This window comes from Cavia porcellus, unplaced genomic scaffold (genome assembly GCF_034190915.1).
Source record: "Cavia porcellus strain 051 isolate PalLab524CR breed Dunkin Hartley unplaced genomic scaffold, mCavPor4.1 scaffold_6, whole genome shotgun sequence".
In the NCBI taxonomy this organism is placed as follows: Eukaryota; Metazoa; Chordata; class Mammalia; order Rodentia; family Caviidae; genus Cavia; species Cavia porcellus.
Genome location: NW_026947489.1, coordinates 75473118 through 75486246, shown reverse-complemented (window position 1 = coordinate 75486246; position 13129 = coordinate 75473118). Strand labels below are relative to the sequence as shown.

The 13129-nt window shown below is 39.8% G+C and overlaps 1 protein-coding gene across 1 annotated transcript; it reads right to left on the bottom strand.

The window, feature by feature from the left end:
- Nucleotides 1-7638: 7638 nt before the first annotated feature.
- LOC101787916 (olfactory receptor 3A2) lies at nucleotides 7639-8586 on the bottom strand. The gene has a single exon (XM_023564950.2). The coding sequence runs from the start codon at nucleotides 8584-8586 to the stop codon at nucleotides 7639-7641; it is 948 nt and encodes a 315-aa protein (XP_023420718.2).
- Nucleotides 8587-13129: the final 4543 nt, after the last annotated feature.

Sequence of the window (13129 nt, the reverse complement as noted above, 5' to 3'; positions counted from 1 at the left end):
GAGAATGATGGAAACCTTAAACAAACAATATAGGAAAGAATTATGATGCATGAAACAGATTCAAAGAGATATCCAGGGAATTAAAAATTCCATTGAAAGCTGGAAAAACTGTCTGTTCCATAATGAAACTGCAGATGGCCTTTCAGTCTTGGAAGACAGGATTTCAGCTAGCAATTGTGAAAGGAAAGATCTCTTAAAAGTAACAAGGAGGGGCTGGGGATTTAGCTCAGTGGCACAAGCACCTGCCTGGGAAGCATGAGGTCATGAGTTCAATCGCTCGTACGACAAAACAAAAACAAAACAAAACAACATCAAAAAACAAGGAACCAGGAAATAACAATTTAATGGCTGTAAGAAAATGCAAAGAAAATAATTTAAGAGTGGTAAGTGTTAGTGAAAATAGCAGGGGTCAACACAAATGACATAAAAAGATTACTTACAGAAGAAACAGTGAGAAACTTCCCAAGCATGGGAAAGGGACATGACATTCAGACGGGGCACACAGAACACCAACCAGCCAGAACGAAAATAAAAGTACACCTAGACATATAATAATCAAGACCTCAGAAATTCACCACCAGAGCAGAATATTAAAGGCTGTTAGAGAAAAGAAACAGATCACCTATGAAGCAAACTCCATAAGAATCATGGCAGGCTTCTCAACACAAACTATCAAGTCAAGAATATCTTTGAGTGAAGTGTTTCAAATCCCAAAAGAAAACAACTTCCAGCCCAGACTGATGTACCTTGCGAAACTGTCTTTCAAAATTAATGGAGAAATAAGATACTTCTATGACAAGGAACAACTGAAAGACTTCATGACCATCAAGCCAACCATACAAAGAGTACTAAACGATATTTTAGAGAGAGATGGAGAGATGATCACAGTTCCAGGAACAGCACCAGAAGGAGATCACTGAGCAGGGCAGATAACTGAATGGAAGGGAAAGTAGGGGACCCAACAGTGGGAGGATAGCATGTCAGAGATGAGCCAGTGCATGTCGGTAGTAACCATTAATGTAGACACCCTTAACTCACCAATAAAAAACACAGGCAGAATGGAACAGGAGACAGGATCTGTCAATATGCTATGTAAAAGAAACATATCTGGCTTGAAAAGAAATTGATGGACCGAAAGTCAGTGAAGAGAAGATAATGCTCCATGTGATGGGGACTCAGAAAAAAACAGGGGCAACTTGCCCATCAACTTGCCCATAGAATGGATAAAAAAGGTATGGTAGTTTTGTACAATGGAAAGCCATTCAACTATAAAGAAGGATAATCTCTTGTTGGTAGATGGATGCAACTTGAGATCATGTTCCTGGGTGAAATGGTTCAGAGTCACATAGTGAACATTGTGTTCTCTCCTTGGTCTAAAACCCTGAAGGAGTTAGTGGATCCAAAATGTATAATAGACATTGTGAAAGTGAAAGTGAGGAAACATCTAAAAAGGGAAGTTGGTAGCCATTGTTGATATCCTATTATCTTATTTTGACATCCTGTATTGTTTTCATTGTTTTGTTTGGTTTGCTATTAATATGTTTTTTGTTTGATTTTATAATGTCTGATAGTGTGGGCAGCTATTTTGAAAATAACAAGATATATTATGGTAGCCATGGTTGATTTCCTATTATCTTGTTTAACATCCTGTATCACTTGCATTGTTTTGTTTTGATTGGTTTTATTCTGTTCTGTTTTGTTTGATTTTACTCTATCTTATAGTATGTCTATGGCAGCTACTGTGAAGATAGCAAGAGACATTATGGTACCCATAGTTGATTTCCAGTTATCTTGAAGTCCTGTATTGCTTTCATTGTTTTGTTTTGAATGACTTTGTTTCATTTTTTGATTTTATTCTCTTCAAAATAAAAAATTAAAAAATAATTTTTGCTTCTAGTAGGTAAGTAAGGGTAGAGGTGGATCACCTTTGTCTGGTCTGTGATGGAGGTGATGAAAGCTGGTTTGCATGTCACGTGAGGCTGGCCTGTTTTCTGTTATGACTTCCTTCTAGGATGCAGCATGTTGGAAGTCCCAAATAAAACAGATAACTACATGACTAATCTATGTTAGTTCCTAAAAAGAACAGTTTGTGCTTTCATTGTTTGATCATTTTTTATACCTAAATCTTATAATCTGAATAACTACTTTGAAGATAACAATATGCAATATGTTAACAAGTATTAGTTTCCTATTATTTTGTTTTAAAATTTTGTATCATTATTTTTATTTCTCTTATTGTTTTTAAAATTAAAATAACACAAAACAAAACAAAAGCCTAGATGTTTGCTATGCTTTTTATCAGGCAGGGTTCTAACTCCAAGCTTTGTGTCTTTAGCCCTGTAAGCCTGCCAAAAGCTCTGCTCATTTCTTACTGTCTCAGCGGTGTCTTCTGCTTTTTCAGGGTCAGCAAATGCCCTTGAGGCGAAGCAGTCCACTGTCTGGTTGTTGGCAGTGGCAGTTTCTCTTTGAAATTTCTTTCTCTCCTGACTTTCGGCCCACGGAGTCATAGTCTGCAGCTCTTTGATGCACTGAAGTCTGCCAAGAGTAAGGTCATTTCTTTGCTTAAGTGCAAGAGTGTAAAGTAGTAATTTTGAACCGGAGTTCCCTGTAGTAATTAACCTAATGTCCTAAACCTAAAGCACCAGTTCTGTGTAATGGAGTAACTTCTGCCTCCTGCACCAGAACTGTGTACAACAGAACATTTGAGAAAAGACAGCCTTCATTAATGAGATTAATGCTCTTTTACAAGGGACCCCAGAAGGCTTTCCTGGCTCTTGTGCTGAGGATCCAGAGAGAGGACAGCATCTATGGCTCTGCCATAAACCAAATTCCCTGATACATTGATTTTGAATTTCTCAGCCCCAAGGCTAAAGAATTTTGTTATAGAAGCAAATATGGGCCAAACTTGATGGGTTCATTGGTCCATTTAATAATGGGGGGTGATAATTACAAAAGTTGTAGTATGGCATAATGGTAGTATCAGAAGAAGAAAAAGGGACAGAAAAACTATTAAAGGCTGAGAATTGTCAAAGTTTAAGATAGATACCAAACTAGATCTAGGAAACTCAAAGAAAACCAAATAGTATTAGTGCCAAATAATCAATACATACAAGTGCAAGAAATTAAAAACCAACAGAAAACCTTGAAAGAAGACAGAGGTTAAAAAAAACTCACATTAGCTACTGATAAAAGGCTGAGAATAATATTTTGGAACCTGGGCACAAAGTTTCAATTAAACAGAGGGATTAAGTTCCATTTCACAACAAGCTATCTGTAGTTAATAATAATGTGTTACATACTTCAACATTGCTAAGAGTAGAACTGACATGTTCCTAACATACATTTACATGCAGATAAGTATGTGAGGTGAGGGGAATGTTATTAGTGTGGCTGTGGAACTCACTTCATAATGTATATGCTCATCAAAGCATCACATTGTATACGAAAAATAAATCCAATTTTCATTTGTAAGTTATACCTCGATAAAGCCAGAAAATTTCAACTTCTCAAACTTCAGATTATAAAAATATAAAATATTTATTTATAATGACTCTTAGTGGCAAAGATGTGGATAAACAGACATTATAACAACACAAGGAATCTATAAATTGGTGCAAAGCTTTTGGAAAATAAGTGAAGTATGTATGTATCTGTGTGTGCACGTGTTTTGTGCACATTTATCTTGAAGTTTGTTTTTGTATTTTCTTTGTTCCAGCAAGGTTATTTAACAGAGTTAATCATGGGGAACTAATTATGTAACTTGGGAAAAACAACTCTCTTTCCAATTTCATTATATCATTATTTGTTATTGCAAGACAAAAAGAAACAATCCAAGTTAAATTAGTAGTTTAAATGCTTGTTTATATTAATTAAATTCTGTACCACGATTAAAATAGATGCAGCGTGATTTTAATCTTTGTCATGTGAAATGATGTGGAATGTGTAGGAAAAACAAGATCACTGACATGAAATGTTCATATAATATATGCAAAAAAAATCTCGGAGGAATAAACATAAAATTCTTCAGAGCTATTAATCTTGAATTTTGCTGCAGGGAAGGAGCACTTGGATTCCAGTTTTTTATTTGACAAAATGATGTTGCCTAGATGCTTCCCCTATTAGATACAACATGTTTTTAAATAAATGTATTTGTATTTGGGAACATCCCCAAATGGAACAATTTCAAAGGAAATTCCAGAGGAAATAGAATTTCTGCATTTGTTGAAGAAATCCTTTGGCCTTGGAAGGCAAGCAGAACACAGGGAAGGGACGACTTCTCAGCAGGAAGGAATGCCAAGGCCCTCAGACTTCTGGGGGCTGTAGGTTCATTGGGAAAATGTTAAAGGCTCCTGGTGTAGACAATGGTGGAAATGGTGGTGATGACATTCTCCATTCATGTTTTCTAATGTGTTCAGACCTGGGGAAAGGTCCAGTAAGATAATCATAATCAGAGGTCATTGAATGTGAAGAACTGTGGAGAGACGATCATGTCCCTGTCCCTTCTGCAATAGGCGGGAACAAGACCAGCCATGGTCAGGAAATTTCCAGGATCACAGAGCAGTGGATGACTATGACCCGTATCTCTAGCTTCTACTCACAAGAAGTGTGCCCTTTATGGAAAGCACTTCCTTTAGCCCCAAAGCATCTAGAGGCAGATGGAAGAAACATAGTTTGTCTTCATTTCTGGGCTTTCATACAATTGGTAGGTTATCCCCCAAGACAAGGAGGCTGGGGATTTTGTTGGCTGGTGGTTGTGGAGGTGAACTCTCAGCATTTCCATCCCGGCCGCCTCGCTTTCTGCTGTCAGTCTTACTCTCTGTCCATCTATATCCCTTTCCCAGTCACAAGAAGGGAAAAGGAGTGCCCAGACTGCTTCATATTATTAGACCCTCAGGAAAATGTAAACTGTTTTTTCTGGGAGGTGGGTGAGATTCACCAACATCAAAGATGTAGAAGCTGGTCTTTAGATGGCCACACATCTAACTGTGGAAATCATTTCATAATGTATATGCTCACCAAAGCATCACATTGTGTATGATAAGTAAATCCAATTTTCACTTGTGAATTATACCTCAATATAGCCAGAAAATTTCAATTTTTCAATCTTCAGATTATAAAAATGTAAGACATTTATTTATAATGACTCTTAATGGCAGGAAAGTGGATAAACAGACATTATAATAACACAATGAAGCTATAAACTAGTGTAAAACTTTTGGAAATTAAGAGGATGTGTGTGACGGGTATTTTAGAATGAATTTTATTTTCTTCTCCCATCTCAGCTCATTCTTCATTTTCTCTATGCCCACTTTGTATCTCACTGGCCTTCCTGAAGCACCTATTTTGATATCCTGAGTTGTTCTATCCTCTTTCATCTCCCCATTCTCTTATTGTTTTCTTTCTTTCACTTCTATCCTTCTATTTCTTTTCCTGTTGGCACTGGGGGATTGAGCCCAAGGCCATGTGCATGCTAGTCAAGTGCTGTACCACAGAACTGCATTTCTCGCCTCTATCCTACATTCTTACCATCTTCTCTCATTTCTTTTCTGTCCTCTCGCATTTCTCTTTATATTTTTATATTTAAGTAGCTTCCCAGAGAGGCTGGAGAGGGTGCAAACTGGAAATGAATGTGCCAAAGGCTAAATAAACATCAAGATGAGGAAATGCTTTGGGTTGAACTGATGTATTAATGAAATAAAGTTAGAAAGAGGTATCACCAAAAATTAAAGATAGGATAATGAAAAAGAGGACAGATGGGGGAGAAAAGAGGTAGTGTATACTTGGTAAACATAGGGAATGGAAAGGAATTATAAGTATAGAAACAAAAATATACTTAAAGGCAAGTTTCAATGTATGTGTCCACCTCTGTATGTGTTCAGTTAAATAACTCAGTTCACAAAAGAAGAGAAAGTGAGAGACAGAAAGAGAAAGGGTTAGAGGGAATGAGAGAGACAGAGAAAAACAGAGAGACAGTGGGGAAGAGAAGGAAAAGGAAAAAGGGAGAGAGAGGTAGGAAGAGAGAGGAGAGGGAGAGGAGAAGAAGACGGAGAGGGAGAGGGAGGAAAGGGGGGGGAGAGAGAGAGAGAGAGAGAACACAGACTATCAAGCCATCACACCCAGTATATACAAATGCAAGAAAATTTGGGAGAGACAGACTTGGAGGTTGTGCTGAGCGTGTATGGTGGAACTTCTTAGGACCCAGTTGGAATACAAACACATACCCTTCCAAAGGCTTTATCATATATTTGAGGAAGGTGAATTACTAGATAAGAGAAAAAGGGGTAGGAATAAGGACAGAACATTGCTCTTTTGACCTTAAGATGTAAACATCAATGTACCCACTAATTATTAGGCCCTTTTCTTATCTAGACCTTTCCTGTCATCTAAATACCCATGAGATTTTCATGAGATAGTAGGAAAAAGGGCCGTTTTTCTTCAGGTGAAAGGCAAACCTAAATGCAATTGAGCCCATGTTTTACAAATGTTTCCCACACTCTGGAGGGAATCTCACATCCTCACCAGAAAGACACTTTGTCACTGAGAGGGATATTCTTGGTTCTTAGGCTATAATGAACTTAGTGGCTCTTCCCCATGGGGCATTGCTTTCCAGACATGCAGGGTGACCAATCATCAGCTCTCTTCAGAAAGTTGATGTAGCCAAAGGTAAGGTAGCTACTAGGGTCCTTGCTTGGCAAGACCCGACTTCATGTCCTCTATCTTTCTTTAATAGTACTTATCACTGATGTGATGCTTATTTGCTATATGGACGTTTATATCATATGAGTTCCATGAGTACAGAAAACTTGTCTATTTTGTTCACCAATTCTCTAAAAGACTGTGCTATGGTAGTGATTAAATAAACATCTATTGGATGTATAAAAGAAGAAGTAGGCAGCCTTTCTTTGTGGGACAAACATGAAGCACTAATTCACAGGTACCGGGAGACAGGAAATGACTATGGGTCATTTTTTAAAATTTTATTTATTTATTTATTTATTTTTATTTAAGGAGAAAAGAAAAAAAAAACAGGGAAAGGGTACAAGTTATACAGATTTACAGAAGAAAAAAATGAACAGTAGGAAATCACTAGTTAATGGATTACATATTGCCATCTTAGAAATAATTGTTCAAGTCACAAAATTAAAGCTTGTAGAGTGGACATTCCAACAATGATACTGCAAACAGTTCTGTTCAATGATCCAATAAAACTCTGTGATATCATTTTCTATCTTATACACTTAAATATACATGCAGTTATATAGTTTAGAGCACTTTCTTTTCCTCTCTTTTGTACAATGACTATTACACATTTTGGGTTTCATTGCTCCCACGGTTCTTATTGCTTTTTTGGAAGAGAGTAAAACCAAATGAGACATAACAGAACAGAATCGGTCAAGTCAAAAGGGTGGACATAATAGATAATATAAAAACATAATACAAGGTGATCAACAATGGTTACCATAATGCCTCCCGCTATCTCTACCAGAATTGCCTATATCATTAGTTATAATACAATTGAACAAAACAGTAAAGAACAAAATTGACAAAACCAAAACATTGGAGACATTCATTTAATTACTGCCTTCCTGGGAAATTTCGCTGTACAGAAAAGGAAGGAAAGGAGGGATCTATCATGTCTCAGCTCAGTGACCATCTTCCTGCAAACACTCGCCACAGAGCACCCTGAACATCTGGGTTTCTGAGGCTGTATATGAGTGGGTTTAGCATGGGGTTGATAACAGTGTTGAAAATCCCTACCCCTTTATCCTTATCTGAGGCCTCCTCTGAACCCAGGCGCATGTAGTTGAAGATACCTGTCCCATAGAAAAGGCAAACCACAGTGAGGTGGGAGCCACACGTGGAGAAGGCCTTCTTCCTGCCCTCCGTTGATCGGATCTGTAGAACTGCAGTCACGACATGAATATAGGAACCGATGATGAGAACCACAGGTCCACCTGCCATGAGGAAGCCCACAGCAAAGAGAAGAAGTTCATTGAGTTGAGTGCTGGAGCAGGAGAGTTGGAACAGCTGTGGGAGGTCACAGTAGAAGTGATTGACCTCTTTGGGACCACAGAAGTTGAGGGTAGTTAAGGCAGTAGTGTGAGTCAGTGCATTGGTGAAGGCACATGCCCAGGACACAGCCACCAGTGTCCTCTGCACAGTGTGGCTCATGCGGGTGCTGTAGGTGAGGGGCCGGCAGATGGCTAGGAATCGGTCATAAGCCATGGCCGTCAGCAGGAAGCAGTCTGTGCCAGCCAACAGGTGGAAGAAGAAGAGTTGCATGAGGCAAGCATTATAGGAAATTGTATGCTTGTGGGACACCAGATGATGCAACATTGGGGGGACAGTGACACTGACGCACCCGACATCCAGCACCGAGAGGTTCCCCAGGAAGAAGTACATGGGGGTGTGGAGTTTGGGCTCCAGCAAGACGGCTGCTAGGATACTGAGGTTGCCCCCTACTGTGAGCAGGTAGGCAAAGAAGAAGAGCACAAACAGCATGGTCTGTAGCTCCTCTGTTTCCACTAGGCCCAGTAGGATGAACTCAGTGATAGCTGTTCTGTTGATCCCAGATTCTGCATCCATGAATCACGGTAAGAAACTATCCTAGCAGGGAAAATACCAGGTCAATCATTCAATAAAAACCTTGTTCAAATTGTTCAAATTGTTCAAATTCAATAAAAACCGTGTTCAAAGCCCCGTGGCAATATTTCCACTGTCGAGGGGAATGTTTTGTCTTGCCCCAGCTCACATCTTACTCACAGACTGCTCTATCACCTCAATGCTTTGAACTTGTTCTTAGTTGAGGTGCCCAGTGCTATCACCACTTCTTAGCTCCCATCATGTCCCAGATGGAAAAGCTAGAATACTTGGAAAAATACATTAAAAACAGACTTCTTTAAATACAGAAAGATTTAGATGAATTCACTCTGTAGGATCAATCCAAACCAAGACACAGATTTCGAAATGCAAAAGTTATACTTAGAGAAACTAGAAATTATTTAAAAACATAACTTAGGGTTAAAATTTCTAGAAACAGTGATAATCAAATGTGCTAAGAATCATAGGGAAGGTATCTGTGGCTGTGGCAGTTTGAAAGACTAGACAAGTACAGGGTGAGAACCATGCTCTGAAGTGCATTCAAAATCTCTAGTTTAATAAATGGGCCTTATTGTTTTGGTTACTCAAGTCTTTACACTGACTTTGACTAGCATCTCTATTTAAAGTTATTTCCTCTGTTTGTATGGTTGGCTAAGATCTAAGCTGTGTGGCCCTTATGGTGGCTGCTGCTTAGATGCACCTGAGACTCTGCACTGCCCGGTGAACTGGTCTTCCTTTCATCCTGGACTCAGTCAGGCATGGTAGAGTGACCAACGAGATGTCAGTTCAAGGACAAATCTTCCAATGAAGTAGACATGCACTTAGAAAGCCAGATTTAACTGTCTTTCAGATTTTCTGTGAAGCTCTGCACTAAAAATATCATTGCCTCTATTGTCTGCGGCCTGAGCAGGACTAACACTTCAGCAGTGTTATTCTCCTGAACAGAGTAGACTGGAGTCAGAAGGTGAAGAGCACCTGGAGCCTGGTATCTCTGACAGAAGGAAAATGGGATAGTGCCTGAGAGGAATTAGGGTCCAGGGTTGAGTAGTTCAGATCCCAGAATTCAGGAATTCTCTTGTTCATGACAGATAGGACTGTGTCTGTGGAGATGGTCACTAGACATGTTTCTGAAAGTCCTTTTTTTATAAAAATGGGAAATGAATGTGCTGGCTGGTGGCATCTGAGTTGGGATCTGAGATGCAGAGGAGACAGGAAGATGTGGGAAACCTGTCAGACAGCTGACTGCGCAGTCTTTGGGGAAGCTGTCAGAGCAAGAAGACTGCATTGTGTGCAGGGCCACAGCTGCCACCAGCACTGGCCATAGAGAAATAAGGACAGAGGAACTCACAAGCAGCCATGAAGTGAGAATATTTCATTGCGACTCAGGCTTGTTCACTTATGAGAGGTATACAGGAGTTTGAAAAAGTCCTGACATCCTGGCTACACCTTAGGGCTGATTATTAATCTGAAGGGGACCCAGAGATGAGCAATTTTAAAAGTTTCTCCTAATCTCTGACATCTCAGAATTCCATGAACAGGTACTGTACTTCTCATCAGCTGCTCTTTTTGTCATCTCTGTGAATTTAAGACATAGTCCTATCTCATTTAATTGTTAAGCCTGAAGGGTAAATAGACAGTAATTTTAAAAATGATACAGACATTTAAGATAGCTTACAAAAGTTTTGTGATCAATATTTCCAGTTCAATTACTGACCCACTGTTAGACTACATTCTCAGTCTCCTAACAGACTTAGTAGGACTCTATCTCACAAGCAAAAACAAAAACCCCCAAGAATGGATTTGAGATGTGGCTTATCCAGGACTGGATTCAATCCCCAAGCCACAAACAAACAAACAAAACAAGGCCTAGGCTTTTCACCAAAAGTTGTGATTTAATTGTCTTAGTTGTTGGTACCTAGGTGTTGCTGTTTCTTGGGTGGTTCTAATGTCCAGGGTATTTGCAACCTGGCTGGCGTGATGATAGCTTTTTGCTACCCTCTTCTTTGCTTTTCTCTGTACAGGATATGAAAACTCACCATCCCTTCCAGGTTATGTAGATCTTTCACAGAGAGCCTTCTACACAGGCTTGCAATTAGGGCAGTGGCAGTAGACTGACCCACAGTTTTATGTAGGTGACATGTATCTAATTGATTCTTATCCCAGCAAGGGGCTATTTTATGACCAGCCTTCCCAGTGAGGTCTCCACAGTGTGTGGAGGATACCACAAGGATGAGAACTTAGATATAGTCATCTCCAAGAGTCCCTTAAAATTCTAAAATCAAATAATTTGGGATGGTGAATGTAATTCTTAGATATGATGCTCATTGATGAAATAAGTAACTGATATAAGTTTTCAGTTTTTCAGACTGAAAACCCAACGTGTGACAACAGATCTTTCTATATTTTATATTAATGAATGCTTAGCCACTCCCTACTTCCCCTTTTAGGTTTATTTTCACACATGCATTAGATAACAACCCTGTGATTTTTCAGCTTTTGCTGCCTGCAAAGGCTTTCTCCCAATTCCACATCCTCAAGTGGTTCAAGGCTTCTCATAAATGCTGATTTGCTAAATTAATCTCTCCTTAAAATTTCCCTATCTGAAAAGATTATCTCCTTGTGCCTATTTCTCCTAAACTCCAACTACACAGTTTCTTGGGATTTATTTCTGTTTACTTCTACTGGGTCACTTCTTCATAACACATCTACTTTACTTCTCTGTAAGTGATTTAAGGACAGAACACAAGTTTAATTCATTTTTTTTAAAAAAATAGCAATATTTGTCATAATACTTTATGTAGGTACCAAGTATTTCTTAAACACAAGTGGATGATTCAAATGTCCACAATATCCAAAGAAAGACAGTTTCAGGTTTAGCTACGGTTGCCATGGAAAACTTCTAGTCACACTGGAATGTGGGGTGGATTGTTATGGATTAGTAGCGTTAAAGGGAGGCAAATATAGGATAAGTATCATGTGCAAAACCATTGCAGGGATTGCTTTGTGTTTAAGGTAGAAGAAAGCTGTAGAACAACTGAATACTGCTGAAGTGTTCCTTTCCCATAAACTTCTCCCTACCAAGGCCTTTGTTATTAGGAAGTATGCATCTTACAGACAAGACAGAAGAGCAGTGAAGTGGCTGCTGCCCACCCCCACACGGCTAGACACGCAGCTGTCTTCACGCTAGTGGACTCCAAGATGACATCTGGTGCCTACCCCAATTTCCTGGAAAATCCTATGTGATCTGCTGAAATCTGCTGAGATCCTTGAGATCTACTGAGGTCCCTGAGCTCTACAGAGAAGCCTTCCTGCATGACCACCCTCAATGCTTCCTCACTGAATGGTTCCATTCTGGAACTCCGGCCATCCCTACATGCCCCCCAATTATATGCTCACTAAGGTCTTCAGTGGGAGAGAAGCTTCTAGGTTGCTTGATGCAGGGGACTTGGGGAGGTACATTACTCACATCCCATCCCACATGTTCACCCATAAAACTAAGAGACAGCAGACTTCACCTGGGAAAATGAGACCAGAACAGGAGACCAGGCCTCTGGCTGTTGTTCTAGTTCTTCCCCTAACATGCTTTTCCCTTTTTGGGCATTGTTGTACCATGGATAATGCCAAGTTTGAACCACTGGCCACACTGGTCCCTTCACTGATTTGTAAGAGCAGAAAAGTTTGTGGGAATACTCACTTTCAACAGGCATGGAAGCCCGCTAGATTTCTTCAGGAAAGGAAGGGAGGAGTTTTGAGGTCCCAGTTACCTATCAGAGAGTAATTCAAAGCTGTATTTCAGGAGTATAAGTAGGGAAAAGCAAGCTAGTCCCTCCTTTGCCACAGGGCTCTCTGAATTACAGTGTCATCCTCTGGGGGGGGGGGCTCAGAAATTAGCCCTCTTAGGAAGAAAAAGGATATTACTGGTTGCAAAACTGCTGCAGGGATTGCTTTGTGTTGCAGAGACAAGAAAGCTGTATAGCAATTTGGGAAACATCTCAAGATCTTCATACATATGCTAACAGTGTCTAAAACATTTTGTATTTAGACTTTCTCAAGCCCTGGCTTTAGGGGTGGAGAATGAGGTCATAATGGGGGGGGGGTCATAAGGCCTGGAGAATTAGTCTATAATCTCAGAGTGTTTAGAGGTGCTGCTGGGGTCAGGTATAGCTTCCCAAGAGAGGGTTTTTTCCCCATTGGATGTCATTTCAAGGTCTTTGAGCAGAGAAAAGGCAATTTTCAGACTTACCTTGGACATGGGGAAGAAGAGGGGGCCCCAAGAGAGAAGCAGGAAAGAGGAGAAATTTTCTTCAAATATAGCTTTTTAATGAGTTCTCAAGAGGGCTTTCTCTCTCAGGGCTTTGTTAGTGGAGGCCACTGGGACGGTGTCTTGGGGATCTTAGGAGATTCTGGAACTGGTGGTGGAAGAGCTATAGAATGCTAGAAGGACTCCTGTAAAGCTGTATGCCAATATGGTTTTCTAAGCCAGGCTTCTGGAAGTAGAGAGCCCTGGTGAATACCACAGATTAATGAA

Excerpts from the sequence above, each read along its gene's own strand:
- LOC101787916 (XM_023564950.2), bottom strand. The coding sequence starts at position 8,586 with ATGGATGCAGAATCTGGGATCAACAGAACAGCTATCACTGAGTTCATC.